This window comes from Dendrobates tinctorius, unplaced genomic scaffold, assembly GCF_039654945.1.
Source record: "Dendrobates tinctorius isolate UK_male_01 unplaced genomic scaffold, ASM3965494v1 ptg000019l, whole genome shotgun sequence".
Classification (NCBI taxonomy): domain Eukaryota; kingdom Metazoa; phylum Chordata; class Amphibia; order Anura; family Dendrobatidae; genus Dendrobates; species Dendrobates tinctorius.
The window spans coordinates 23,320,578-23,335,949 of NW_027361687.1; the positions used below are offsets into that span (position 1 = coordinate 23,320,578).

Sequence of the window (15,372 nt, forward strand, 5' to 3'; positions counted from 1 at the left end):
GGAGGTTGCAGTAGTCGAGGCGGCAGATGATAAGGGCATGCACTAGTGTTTTTGTGGTTTCATGGTTGAGGAATGCGTGGATCCGGGAAATATTTTTGAGTTTGAGGCGGCAGGAGGAGGCAAGGGCTTGGATATGTGGTTTGAAAGAGAGGGCAGAGTCGAGGATCACCCCAAGGCACAGAGCGTGCGGGACTGGAGAAAGCGAGCAGCCATTGAAATTGATGGATAGGTCTGGTGGAGGGGTAGCGTGAGATAGGGGAAAGATGATGAATTCTGCTTTGTCCATGTTCAGTTTGAGAAAGTGAGCAGAAAAGAAGGCTGAAATAGCAGACAGACATTGTGGGATTTTGGTCAGTAAGGAGGTGAGGTCAGGTCCAGATAGGTAGATCTGCGTGTCATCGGCGTAGAGGTAATACTGCAAGCCGAGGGTTTCTATGAGCTGTCCCAGGCCGAAGGTGTAGATGGAGAAGAGTAGGGGTCCTAGGACTGAGCCATGAGGAACACCGACAGACAGGGGGCGAGGTGAGGAGGTAGTGTGTGAGAGGGAGACACTAAATGTTCGGTCTGTTAGGTATGATGAGATCTAGGATAGGGCCAAGTCTGTGATGCCAAGAGATGAGAGAATCTGTAGCAGGAGGGAATTGTCCATGGTGTCGAAGGCAGAAGACAGGTCCAGGAGAAGGAGGACAGAGTAGTGTCGCTTGCTCTTGGCAGTAAGTAGGACGTTAGTCACTTTAGTTAGGGCAGTTTTAGTTGAGTGATGCGGTTGGAAGCCAGATTGTAACGGGTCAAAGAGGGAACAGGAGGAGAGGTGGGAGGACAGTTTTAAGGGGGTTTTAGACATAGCGATATCGCTAGCAATATCGCTAAAACGTCAATGATTTTGTGACGATATAGCGATATCGCTATGTGTGATACTTACTTCCGACCGGCTCCCCCGCTGTCCATCGCTGATAGCGCGAGATCGGGTGGCTACATTTCTCGTCGTCTGCTTCCTGCTGGGCTTCCTGCTGTGGGAGACGAGCGACGCTGGACGCGGGCGGGAGGACGTCAGGATCGCTGTGTGTGAAAGGTGAGTATCGTGCGCTGCGTCACTGCTGCATCGCTGTGAGATCTTCCTGTGTGGAAGCTCACTAGCGATCATTTAGCGATGCACCAGCGATCCTGACCAGGTCGTATCGCTGGTCGGATCGCTGGTGCATCGCTAAATGTAACAGGGCCTCTAGATATACATGCTGTTCCAGTAGTTAAGAGGCATAAGGAAGAAGAAATATCGGGCGATAGTTAGACACAGAGGATGGGTCGATGAAGGGCTTTTGGAGGATGGGTGTAACTGAGGCATGTTTGAAGGATGAGGGAAAGACACCATTTGTAAGTGAAAGGTTGAAGAGGTGTGTTAGAGTTGGGATGAAGACTGTGGCAAAGTTAGGGATGAGGTGGGACGGGAACGGGTCAAGCGCACAAGTGGTGAGGTGTGATCTTGACAGGAGGGTAGAGAGCTGAACTTCTGTCATAGTGAAGCTGGCTTTGGAAGAACAGGAGTGAGCGGCTAAGATGGGCATTGGGGGCTGCGGGCCAAAGCTTTCTCTGATCGTATCGATCTTCTGCTTAAAGAAGGAATAATAATAATAATCTTTATTTTTATATAGCACTAACATATTCCGCAGCGCTTTACAATTTGCACATATTATCATCACTGTCCCCGATGGGGCTCACAATCTAAATTCCCTATCAGTATGTCTTTAGAATGTGGGAGGAAACCGGAGTACCCGGAGGAAACCCACGCAAACACGGGGAGAACATACAAACTCCTTGCAGATGTTGTCCTTGGTGGGATTCGAACCCAGGGCCCCAGCGCTGCTAGGCTGCAGTGCTAACCACTGAGGCACCGTGCCGCAAAGTCTTCAGCAGAAATGAGAGGGAGGAGGTGCTGTGGGACAGAGTAGAGAATTGAAAGTGTTGAAAAGCTGTTTAGGGTTGTGAGACAGTGAGCATATGAGGGATGCAAAGTAAGTTTGTTTTGTGGCAGAGAGTGTGTACTTGAAGCTGGCAAGGGACTGCTTGTATGCGTTGAAGTGCTCAGTTGAACGGGTTCTCTTATATCTCCGCTCAGCGTGCCTGGAAACCCGTCTCAGTTCTTTGGTCAGGCTGGTCAGCCAGCGCTGCCTGTTGATTGCATGAGTTTTGCTCTGCGTGAGGGGGGCGGCCGAATAAAGTGTTGCTGTTATTGTGGCGTTATAAAAGGTGGCAGCAGCATCTGTGTCATGAAGGGAAGCTATGTCTGTGAGAGGGAGAAGGGACTCAGAGAATGATTGTAAATTGAGGTATTTGAGATTTCTGCGAGGGTGAGTAAGTTTGTGGAGTGGGGGTTGCGCAGTAGGAGAGGTGAGGGAAGAGAATGTCAGTAGGTTGTGGTCAGACAGGGGGAGTGGTGAGTGAGATTAGTGAGGGAACAGAGACGGGTGAAGATAAGGTCCAGTGTGTGACCATCTTTGTGAGTGGCCGTAGAGGACCATTGAGTGAGGCCAAAGGAGGCAGTCAGTGATAAAAGTTTAGAGGCAGCTGAGCTGGAAGTGTCAATGGGGTTGTTGAAATCGCCTATGACGATGGTGGAGATGTCAGCAGAGAGGAAATGGAGTCACCAGGTGGTGAAGTGGTCCAGAAAGGTGGAGATGGCTAGTTCTAGGTGGAGGTAGATGACAGCCAGTTGGAGGTTGGAGGGGGTGTAGATGCGGATGGATTGCACCTCGAACGAGTAGCGGAGGGTGGAAGTTGAATTGGGGTAAAGGAGCAGGTATCAGACTGGAGAAAGCCAACTCCTCCACCACGTTTGTTGCTGGGGCGAGGGGTGTGAGAGAGATGGAATCCGCCATAGGAAAGCGCAGGTGGAGAGGCTGTGTCAGAGGGAGTGAGCCAGGTTTCAGTGATGGCAAGGAAGGAGTTTGTTGGTGATAAAGACGTCATGGATAAACGACAGTTTGTTGCAGACAGAGCATGCGTTCCATAAGGCTTCAGGTAAGAGGACCGGGAGAGTGGGGGCTGGATGAATAGGTATGAGGTTATCATGGTTGCAAAAACGTGTAGAGGATCGAGGCTGGATGTTAGAAATGAGTGTGGGGATTTGTTGAAGAGGGCCAGGATTTGGGGAAACGTCGCCAGCAATGAGAAGTAGCAGACAGAGCGTTAGAAGGTGGGAGCAGGATAGGACATGATGTGGCCGTGTATGTCTGGAGAAAAAGGATTGCATGTGGAGGAACAGTTCTGAGGAGAAGGTGAGGTGGCTGGGAAGGATGGAGGGGGAAATTAATAGTTCCTTACTAGATGGGGGGATTAAATATAATTATATAAAAAAAATTTAATAAAATATTAAAAAAATATATATATAATATGTAATTAAAGAAAAAATAAATACAATAACATACAGTTTATAAATAAAACAATAAAATTAAATATTAAAAAATGTATATTTTTTATTTAATTATAATATTTATATGTATAATGTTATTGTTGTATTCATATATACATGTATAATACAGTATTTATTTTTTATTTAAATCTAATATATAAAGCTCAAGTGTGTGTATGTATGTATTGTGAGAATCATGTGGGAATAGTGGATGAGGGCAGGTATATCTCGCCCAGATTCCTTTCCTATGTGGCCTAATCTGGTCAGTATCACACCTGCTTGCTAATGAATAATGGGAGGTGGATATAAAAGGATGCCAGGTGGTTGTGTGAGTCTCTCAGCCTGGGAACACAGAGAGCCTGTCTGTGTGAGAGACACACGTGAGTGAAAGCAGTGCCCACTGCAACTATGGTTTGGCTGGACGGGAGAAGCCCGCCAGTTGGTAGTTAGGTTGTCCATTGTTTAGTTAGTGCTGGACAGGCAAGGATTTGTTTTATGTTTTATTTCCTTTTTGCATTGCTTTCACCGTTAATAAACCTGACCCGGTGTCAGTTATACCCGAATCCCAGCTCTGCGCCTGAGTTTCATGCTGAACGCACGTGACCTTTGACCCCAGCAAAGGCGATCCCGGAGTGTTTTATCACATTGTGGTGGAGAACGCGGGCATCACGTTGCAGGGTAATGAAGGAGCTCTGCCGATTGTTACAAATCGAACTGCTACGCACATCCGTGTATCACCCTCAAACAGACGGGTTGGTCGAACGGTTCAATAAAACTCTGAAGCAGATGCTGAGAAAGGTGATAGACAAGGATGGGAAGAACTGGGACTATTTACTTCCGTATTTGCTTTTTGCCATCAGAGAAGTACCCCAGTCTTCCACGGGATTCTCACCTTTCGAGTTATTGTACGCCCGACGTCCTCGTGGACTGTTAGACGTTGCAAAAGAAACCTGGGAGGGTCAGGTCACTCCGTTTAAAACGGTGATAGATCACGTCACACAAATGCAGGACCGTGTTGCGGCTGTTATGCCTATCGTCAAAGAACACATGATGCAGGCTCAAGGAGCCCAAAAAAGAATCTATGATAGGGGCGCCAAGATCCGTACGTTTGCACCCGGAGATAGGGTATTGATCCTGGTCCCCACGGTGGACAGTAAGTTCCTGGCAAAGTGGCAGGGCCCCTTTGCGATTAAGGAAAGAGTTGGTGAAGTAAACTACAAAGTATACCAGGCAGGTAAACGGAAACCTGAACAGATTTATCATGTAAATCTGATAAAACCCTGGAAAGATCGGTCTGCCTTGTCAGCGGAGCTGGCCCGTCCCGTCTGCTCGCATACCGTACCGGAGGTACGGGTTGCAGAGACTCTCTCGGAGCGGCAAAAGACTGAGGTCAGGCAGTTTCTACTTCACAACCAAAAGTTTTTCTCAGAAAAACCCGGGCAGACTATGCTAATGAAACATGACATCGTAACGGAACCTGGTGTCACAGTTCACGTAAAGCCCTACCGAATCCCGGAAGCGCGCCGTGAAGCCGTTTCCCGAGAAGTGAAGGCAATGTTAGAGTTAGGTGTCATTGAGGAATCGCACAGTGCGTGGTCCAGCCTGATTGTGCTAATTCCTAAACCGGACGGCACCATCCGGTTCTGCAATGACTTCAGGAAACTGAATGCGGTCTCAAAATTTGATGCCTACCATATGCCCCGGGTCGACGAGTTAATAGATCGGTTAGGAAAAGCCCGATATATTACGACCCTAGACCTAACAAAGGGGTATTGGCAGATCCCTCTGGCAGAGGCAGCCAGAGAAAAGACGGCATTTGCTACCCCGGAAGGTCTATTTCAGTATGTGTATATGCCATTTGGACTGCACGGAGCACCGGCGACCTTCCAGAGACTGATGGATCGAGTCCTGTGGCCACATAGGCAGTACGCTTCGGCCTATTTGGACGACATTGTCATTTACAGCTTGGACTGGGAGACTCATCTCCAGAAAGTACAAGCTGTATTTGACGACCTGTGGGAGGCAGGTCTAACCGCGAACCCCAAGAAATGTCACATCGGGCTAGAAGAATCCCGGTATTTGGGGTATGTAATTGGGAGGGGTGTTGTTAAACCCCAGGTTGATAAGATTCAGGCGGTTCAGGACTGGCCACAACCTGTCAACAAGAAGCAGGTGCAAGCCTTCCTGGGGATCGCCGGCTATTATCGCCGGTTCATACCGAATTTTGCAGCCATCGCTACCCCCCCTGACAGATCTTACCAAAGGGAAAGACTCCGTCATGATTAAATGGAGTTTAGCGGCTGAAGAAGCCTTCCATAGCCTAAAACGGGCATTTTGCTCTCAGCCCGTACTGGTGACTCCGGACTTCCGCAGCGAGTTTGTGGTACAAACGGATGCCTCTGATACCGGTATCGGGGCCGTACTCTCACAAGTGAGGGACGGAGTGGAACACCCAGTCCTCTATCTCAGCAGGAAGCTGAATAAACACGAGCAAAGGTATGCAGTCGTAGAAAAAGTGTGCCTCGCCATTAAGTGGGCTCTAGAGGCCCTCAAATATTACCTGGTGGGCCGAAAGTTCAGGCTGATCACTGACCATGCCCCTCTCAAGTGGATGCACTTGAACAAGGAACGGAATAGCCGGGTGACCCCTTGGTTCCTTGCCCTGCAGGCCTACACTTTTACGGTGAAGCACCGCCCAGGGGTACAGATGGGGAATGCAGATACCCTGTCCCGAGTGCACTGTTTGGTGGGTGGCATTGCTCGACCGGAGTGGTCTGAGCAGAGGGGGGGGATATGTGAGAATCATGTGGGAATAGTGGATGAGGGCAGTTATATCTCGCCCAGATTCCTTTCCTATGTGGCCTAATCTGGTCAGTATCGCACCTGCTTGCTAATGAATAATGGGAGGTGGATATAAAAGGATGCCAGGTGGTTGTGTGAGTCTCTCAGCCTGGGAACACAGAGAGCCTGTCTGTGTGAGAGACACACGTGAGTGAAAGCAGTGCTCACTGCAACTATGGTTTGGCTGGACGGGAGAAGCCCGCCAGTTGGTAGTTAGGTTGTCCATTGTTTAGTTAGTGCTGGACAGGCAAGGATTTGTTTTATGTTTTATTTCCTTTTTGCATTGCTTTCACCGTTAATAAACCTGACCCAGGGTCAGTTATACACGAATCCCAGCTCTGCGCCTGAGTTTCATGCTGAACGCACGTGACCTTTGACCCCAGCAAAGGCAATCCCGGAGTGTTTTATCACAGTATGTATATATGTATGTATGTGTGTATGTCCGGGATTGGCATCCGCACTGTCGCAGCTACAGCCACAAAATTTGGCACAGTCACACGTCTGGACCCAGAGAATGTCCTAGGCTATGTTGTGAGGTGAAATTTTAACCCCGCGCGTTCCAATTCACCAAACAATTTTGCCCCTATCTACATAATGGGGAAAAAGTGTTTGTGTATCAAGCCCCGCCCCATATTATATCATAATGGTTGCCATGGCGACGCTGATGTCATCATAGGTTGCAAGCCCCGCCGCTCATTATGATGTCATAATGGTTGACTATGGGATGGAGGATATGTATGACAGGTATATGGGCACTGGACTATGGGATGGCGGATATGTATGATGGGTATATGGGCATGGGACTATGGGATGGAGGATATGTATGATGGGTATACGGGCACGGGACTATGGGATGGCGGACATGTATGATGGGTATATGGGCACGGGACTATGAGATGAAGGATGTTTGATGGGTATATGGGCATGGGACTATGGGATGGATGATGTGTGATGGGTATATGGGCACTTGACTATGGGATGGAGGATATGTATGATGAGTATATGGGCACGGGACTATGGGATGGAGGATATGTATGATGGGTATATGGGCACGGGACTATGGGATGGAGGATATGTATGATGGGTATATGGGCACGGGACTATGGGATGGAGGATATGTATGATGGGTATATGGGCACGGGACTATGGGATGGCAGACATGTATGATGGGTATATGGGCATGGGACTATGAGATGAAGGATGTTTGATGGGTATATGGGCATGGGACTATGGGATGGAAGATGTGTGATGGGTATATGGGCACTTGACTATGGGATGGAGGATATGTATGATGGGGAAAAAGTGTGTGTATCAAGCCTCGCCCCTCATTATGATGTCATAATGGTTGCCATGGCGACGCTGATGTCATCATAGGTTGCAAGCCCCACCGCTCATTATGATGTCATAATGGTTGACTATGGGATGGAGGATGTGTGATGGGTATATGGGCACTGGACTATGGGATGGAGGACATGTATGACGGGTATATGGGCACGGGACTATGGGATGAAGGATGTGTGATGGGTATATGGGCACTCGACTATGGGATGGCAAATATGTATGATGGGTATATGGGCAATCGACTATGGGATGGAGGATATGTATGATGGGTATATGGGCACGGGACTATGGGATGGAGGATGTGTGATGGGTATATGGGCACTGGACTATGGGATGGAGGATATGTATGATGGGTATATGGGCACAGGACTAAGGGATGGCGGATATGTATGATGGGTATATGGGCACGGGACTATGGGATGGAGGATATGTATGATGAGTATATGGGCATGGGACTATGAGATGAAGGATGTGTGATGGGTATATGGGCACTCGACTATGGGATGGCGAATATGTATGATGGGTATATGGGCATGGGACTATGGGATGGAGGATGTGTGATGGGTATATGGGCACTCTACTATGGGATGGAGGATGTGTGATGGGTATATGGGCACGGGACTATGGGATGGAGGATATGTATGACGGGTATATGGGCACGGGACTATGGTATGGAGGATAATTATAATTTGCTATAACTAACCACAGGTAGTTACTATGCCCGGGCAGCGCCGGGCTCTTCAGCTAGTAATTCTATATTATGTGTGTTAATATATATCTAATATATAATGCTCAATGTGTGTGTGTATGTATGTGTGTATGTCCGGGATTGGCATCTGCACTGTCGCAGCTACAGCCACAAAATTTTGCACAGTCACACATCTGGACCCCGAGAGCATCATAGGCTATGTTGTGAGGCGAAATTTTAACCCCGCGCATTCCAATTCACCAAACAATTTTGCCTATTCTTATCATTTCTATGGTGTTATCGTCCTTCTGTAAAGCTGGAAATAACACAATTTATTACTGTGCCAACACAGACCACCCTCTGACACAGACTGCAGGGGAAGCCCAAGAAAAAAGAGGGGGAGAAGCCAGCGCTGCTTGTGGTCAGAACGTAATACATAAAGTGTGAAAACACACATTGGTTTCTATCTGTATTCAAAAATGAGACATTTAGCAAAAAATTGATCAATAGTTTGAGCTACCCCGCCACGTCAAGGCAGTCTCGTATGGGGAGTCCTACTCTACGTTTTTTATGTTCGCTGTGCCATTGCGGCCTCCTAAATGCATAAAAGCAAGACCTCATTACATGCACACTGTACCTCAAGCATAACAGAATCGCTCCTATGGCACCAGAGAGGACAAGCGCAGATAAAGGCTAGCCAGGTCCATGCAGACATTTCAGGTCCAACCTCCACACTGCCTGACCAGCACCACAGATAAAGGACGATCCAGGCCCAGATACAGGTGCGTAATCAAATAAAGCCTAGGGCAGGGCAGGGCCGCTGTTAATGTGAACAGAAGCCTAGATCAATCACTAAGATCTCTGATTTTGTGACGCCACAGCGATCTCGCTGTTTGTGACACACATCAGCGACCAGGCCCCCTGCCGGGTATCGCTGATCGTGCAGGATCGTCCTGGGCCATTTTTTGATCGTTGCTCTCCCGCTGGCCAGCACGCATCGCTGGGTGTGGCAGCGGGAGCCAATGATCAGCAAGCTCCCAGCGCTGTAAGCAGGCACTGGGAGCTGGTATCTAAGGTACACATCTGGTAACTAAGTGACGCGCGCCGCTTAGTAACCCGATATTTACCTTAGATACCAGCGTCCTCACTGGTGCTGATCGCTGGTGAAGCTGCCTGTTTGACAAGGTCATATCGTTGTCGGGATCGCTGGTGCATCTTTATGTGTAACGGTACCCTTACTCATAGTGAACACAGGAGCCCTTGGCCTCACTAAAGCTTCTATGTATGAGAGAGATGGTCAAGACAGCTACTGGCCAAACCGCCATTCATCAACAGTCATCTAATGTGTATGGCCAAACAATCCCATTACATATGTTTTATTGTTTTTTCTCTCATCTATAAGATATGTCAAATAAAATGACTAATAATAGTTTTTTTTCTCCAGGAAAAGTAACTCGTACACTTTGCTAGCAATCAAAATGACATCCTTGCTCTTAATGTCCTATAACAGGAGGAGCTGCGGGATGAAGCTGCGGAGCCCGACATTGATATTGATGATTTACTTGAGCTGTCATTTGAGGAGAAAAAATCTAGACTTCAGGTACTGGATCTATAGTTTATATAACAAAATGAGATTATTTCCAAATCCAAACTATTTTAGTAATAATACTATGTGAGATTGACTCCTTGGCTACAAGAAGTTATTTAGGGGTGAGAAAATGTAATGTTATAGTCAGCGAGCTGTTGGAATTTGCTCATCAAGTTCTGTGCATCAGACGTTACAGACAAGGAGGCTGGCTGAGCTATGGAAATAAGTAAGCCACTCTACTTATACGCCACCTTCCTTATATGCCATCCTCCTTATAAGGCATCCTTCTTATAAGGCATGCTTTTTATAAGCCATAATCCTTATAAGCCATCTTCCTTATAAGCCATGAACCTTAAGCTCCATCCTCCTTATACGCCTTCCTCCTTACACGCCATCCTCCCTAAACTCCATCCTCCTTTATAAGCCATCCTTCTTATACGCCATCCTCCTTATACACCATTCTCCTTATATGCCTGCCTCCTTAAACTCCATACTCTTTATACACCTTCCTCCTTAAACTCCATCCTCCTTATACGCCACCATCCTTATAAGCCATGATCCTTATACGCCATCCTCCTTATAAGCCATCATTCTTATAAGTCATCCTCCTTATACATCAAGCCTCCTTAAATTCCATCTTCCTTAAATTCCATCCTCCTTAAACTCCATCCCCCTTATACGCCATCTTCCTCATATGCCAACCTCCTTATATGCCTTCCTCCTCATACGCCATCTTCCTCATACGCCATCTTCCTTTTACGGCATCCTTCTTATACGTCATACTCCTTATGCGCCATCCTCCTTATGCGCCATCCTTCTTATAAGTCATCCTCCTTATACGCCTTCCTCCTTATAAGCCATCTTCCTCATACGGCATCCTTCTTATACGTCATTCTCCTTATGCGCCATCCTCCTTATGCGCCATCCTTCTTATAAGTCATCCTCCTTATACGCCTTCCTCCTAATAAGCCATCTTCCTCATACGCCATCCTTCTTATACGTCATTCTCCTTATAAGCCATCCTCCTTAAACTCCATCCTCCTTAAACTCCATCCTCCTTAGATGCCATCTTCCTCATATGCCAACCTCCTTATATGCCTTCCTCCTCATACGCCATCCTTCTTATACGCCTTCCTCCTTATAAGCCATCTTCCTCATACGCCATCCTTCTTATACGTCATTCTCCTTATGCGCCATCCTTTCTTGTATTGGAAATTAGCTGGAACTGGATCTGCCGATGCTTATATTTTGAGATCGGAACAACTTTCTTAAAGGGATTATTCCCATCTGCACAGATGGATATTGTCAGATAGAGCTTGTAAATAAAAGCACTTTTGCAATTTACTGCTTATAATTGAAATCTGCAGCTATTCTTGAGATATTAACACTTTTCTTTAGTTTAAGGCCAGTTGCCTAGGAGACCGACCACTTCTGAACCGATGCTAGCCGGGATTAGGAGCTAACAGTGTGCTCCAGTGATCCTGACCAGCTTCAGAGGAATGCTTACAAGCTTAATAGGAATAGAACACATATAGGCCACTACTGCTTCCTCACAGCAGTGGTTGGTCTCATATACCTTGAGCTATAAACAAAAGTTTTAATATCTCTAAAACGTCTGCAAATTTTAATAACCAATAAATTGAAAAGTTGTTTGTATTTACAAACTCTGTACAACAATACACATCTATGAAGATGAAAACAGCCATTAAAAGGAGTACCCTGGCTACTTACCCTCCCTGGGTCTAACACTGACTCCATACCACTGCGCCTGGCGACTTATTATCTGTCATGCTGATGACAATAACTGAGCTAGAGTAGACAGCATGACCTGCTGAGCTCACTGATTGGCTGTCAACATGATGCCAGCACTGCATATAGTAATGGGAGTAGCAGAGACTCAGCACTGGATCTGGGGTGAGTAAAGCACAGTTTAATAGCTCAAAAAAAGACGTTGTTCGCCTTTATATGTGCCTGATCACTAGTTTATATTTTTATCCTCAGGACATCCTTCAGGAGTGTACCAGACCTTCAGAAGTGAGTATCACAGGCCATCAGAAAGCAAAATAATATTACAGCACTAGAGCCTTAAGCCAAGTTCACACAAGCTTAAAATAAAAAATACGGCACATTTTTTATCCAGATTTTTTTTTACCTTTTTTTGTAAACATCAATGGTGAATAAAATTTACAATACCAAATACACATTCCTAAGTTAATAATTTTGATATATACCGATGAAGCAGATGGGATCTGATTGTACTTTTTTGCACACCCATAGACTTCTGAAATCTGTAATAGAAGTCCAATCTGTGATTTTTTTTTTTTTTTTTAACACAGACATTTGGTCCCTGTGAAAGAACGGTCATTGGAAAAGCCCAATTGACTAACATCGGTCCAAGTGCCGTCAGTTTGAGATTAGTTTTTGTTTCATGGACAGTACAAACAAGAACTTAGGAAAAAGAAAAGGTGCTACGAAAGCTTCCTATCACTCAGTAAAACTGAGCAGCCGGGGAGTAATGCCCTGAATACTATTGCTAAGATTTCCAGTTGTATGATATATATGGTATTGTCTTGTCTGCTGTCATACATTGTGATTTTTTTTTGCATCAATTTATTGTAATTTTACAGTATTTGGCAAAATTGTTGCGGTTGTATGCTACGTTGATCACAGCAAAAAAAAAAACTGCAACATGTGAACACTGCCTTAAAGATGCATTTACACGTACCAACATTCCGGAATTCATTAACACGCTTACAACCACCTGGAAAACAAGCAAAATGCTTGCTTATCAGGAAACTGGACCGTTTATACCAGCAGAATAACAACTTGATACAGTATAGGGACTGAACTCTCGGGTTAAAAATTGTTCTGTACTTGTGTTGGCGAGAATGAATTTGTAGGACCCTGGTCCATTGGCCATGTCAGTAATCTGTGGCCGCTGGACAGTAGCCCGTAGAGCCACATCTTTCTTGACGGTATTCCCAGCTCTTTTTTAGGCCGGGTTCAGTGCAACATCATTGTTGCGGAGTGATGCACATTTGATGGTAAGCCGTCAGGTAAGAGGCTGTTCTCATGGCTCCCGTCCGGCGGCCATAGATTAGTGATGTGGCTGATGAAACAGATTCTTTAGGCTCATTTCCCACCAACTCTATTCTGCTCCCATCAGTAATATGTCAACTGCCAGTAAATGATCACCAATCAACCTGTTAATAGACAATTGGCGCTTGTGAACAGCCCAAAATCAGACCCTCTGAATTGATCATTTGTCACATAGAGTTGAACAAATCTAACTGTAGGGAGGCACGGTGCCTCAGTTTTTAGCACTGCAGCCTAGCAGCGCTGGGGCCCTGGGTTCAAATCCCACCAAGGACAATATCTGCAGGGAGTTTGTATGTTCTCCCCGTGTTTGCGTGGGTTTTCTCCGGGTACTCCAAGTTCCTTCTACATTCCAAAGACATACTGATAGGGAATTTAGATTGTGAGCTCCATCGGGGACAGTGCCAATTATGTCTGTAAAGCGCTGTGGAATTAATGGCGCTATATAAATGAGTAAAATAAATAAACTGTAGAAGAAACCTGTGGTGAAACGCGCATCGAGGTGTGGAGATGCCACTCTTGGTCGTTACCTCTTTTCACCTTACAGGTATTTTTTACTATGACACTTATAGCCATGTCTGTACTCCTTCCTCACAGTTAGATATTAGAATTTATAAAAATGTGATTTTATCATAATGGACCTCTTCATTTTTGCTTTACAAATCTAACTCTGTAGATGAATTTGCGATAAGGATGCTAAATCAGATTCTCTATTCTAGGAATTTATCCTGGAGCTGCTGGAACGTCTAAAAGGATTGCGGAAAATATCAGACTTACAGCACAAATGACTGAAGATTAGGGTCAAATTATAGACAGGGGGATCAGCAGTGCATTATTTTATGGTGCCGTCCTATTGATAAACCACAAGATGTTACAAAGAAGGACAGGAATCTGTGTATGGCCAATACCGTGAGGTTCCCATCAGTATTTCCGATGTCACTATCCTATACTACTGTATATCAATACTACTGATCTGAAGCCAGTCAGGCCGAACCACCCTGGTTTAAGCATCGTTTGTCGACTGCATAATGATATGTTTCATCTTAAAGTTTATTTAAGGGGCTACGGTAACACGATACTAAAAAGCTCGAGGGTTTGTTCACACTCTGCTGACATGTCGCACTGTCTTGCATTGATTTTGAGGACTGCATTGTCTAAATAAACCCCCAAATTAATTTTAGATTAGAAACCAGAACTTTGTATCCGGAGTAGAATGGCGCAGAGCCAAATATAAGCTTACCAACGAGCCACCCTGTGACTGCTATGGATCCACCAGAAAAGAAGGTCTCATTCCCCCCCGCCCCCCCGCCCATCCCTTTTGCCTTAGGGCGATGAGGACCTGTGCCGAAATCCTTCTTCATAGGAACTACATTGAAACGCTAAAGCGCATTGAGTAGGGGGACAATCATCAGGACTTTCTGCCCCTGCGGGTTAGAACCATAATGAAGGATCTGGTTTGGTTTTTCAGTCCTGGTTAAGGGCAAAGATAGTGCAATTTTTGGGAAAAAGTATCCAATTTTTTTTAATATGAACAGTAGCATCGCTCCCTGGAAAGTAGATGGGCAGGTAGGATTTCACAGACGTTCCAACTTGTGCTAGTAAAAACAGAAATTTGTTGAAAGCAATTAATGTATTAAAATTTCTTAAAGCATTACTCACTGTGTCAGTCACTGACAGTGCACTCGGCAGTAATAGGAGAATTAGTAACTGGAATTACTGGAGAAAGGGAGCCATTACTAACAGATTCCATTCTCCATGCCCATGATCAGGTCAGAATGTTAGATAGGTCAATGCCAGGGAGGAATTGTCAAAAGCTAAACTACATGGTGGTCTAGGAGCTTATTACTGCATACATTTAAAGGGAAGCTATTGTCAGAAAAAGACTCATTCTATCAATTTTTTTTGTGTGTTGCAGGTATACATTTCAAAATATTTATTTAAAAAAAATTGTAATTTTGCAATTTTCACACTGGCAGTTTAGGCTGTCCTATCAGGAAGGATTTTCATCAGTCTCCTTATCAGCAGAGGTGTGATTTCAATGAGAGGTATGTGTACATAGCCTTGTCAGGTAGTCATCAGTTAGAACAGATCCAGAAGCAATCTATTAACAAATAAATAGTGCAGACAACCTTTTTGCCCAGCAACAAAAAAAAAAAAAAAAATTCAGCTTGATCCGTATTTTTAACATTGAAGTCTATGCAAACCTGATCTGTTAAATAGCCAGTCAGTTTTGTGACATTGGAAACTAATCCAGTAAAGAAAAAAAAAAAAAAAAAAAAAAACCAGATCCTTTTCAAGTGAAGGAAAAACTGATGCCTATGGAAAACTTTTTTGTTGATGGATTGCTACTGGATCCATTTTAAACGGTGGTTACTGGATATATGAACATAGACCAACACAGGTGATATCGCA

The 15,372-nt window shown here is 45.3% G+C and overlaps 1 protein-coding gene across 1 annotated transcript in view; it reads left to right on the forward strand.

Moving 5' to 3' along the window:
- Positions 1-14,614, forward strand: part of PPP1R14D (protein phosphatase 1 regulatory inhibitor subunit 14D) — a 56,266-nt gene extending 41,652 nt beyond the window's left edge. Inside the window, exons 2-4 of the mRNA XM_073566690.1 lie at positions 9,787-9,876; positions 11,866-11,898; positions 13,680-14,614. Coding sequence (XP_073422791.1) covers positions 9,787-9,876; positions 11,866-11,898; positions 13,680-13,748 — 192 coding nt within the window. The 3' untranslated portion in view covers positions 13,749-14,614. The remainder of the gene's footprint in view (positions 1-9,786; positions 9,877-11,865; positions 11,899-13,679) is intronic.
- Positions 14,615-15,372: the final 758 nt, after the last annotated feature.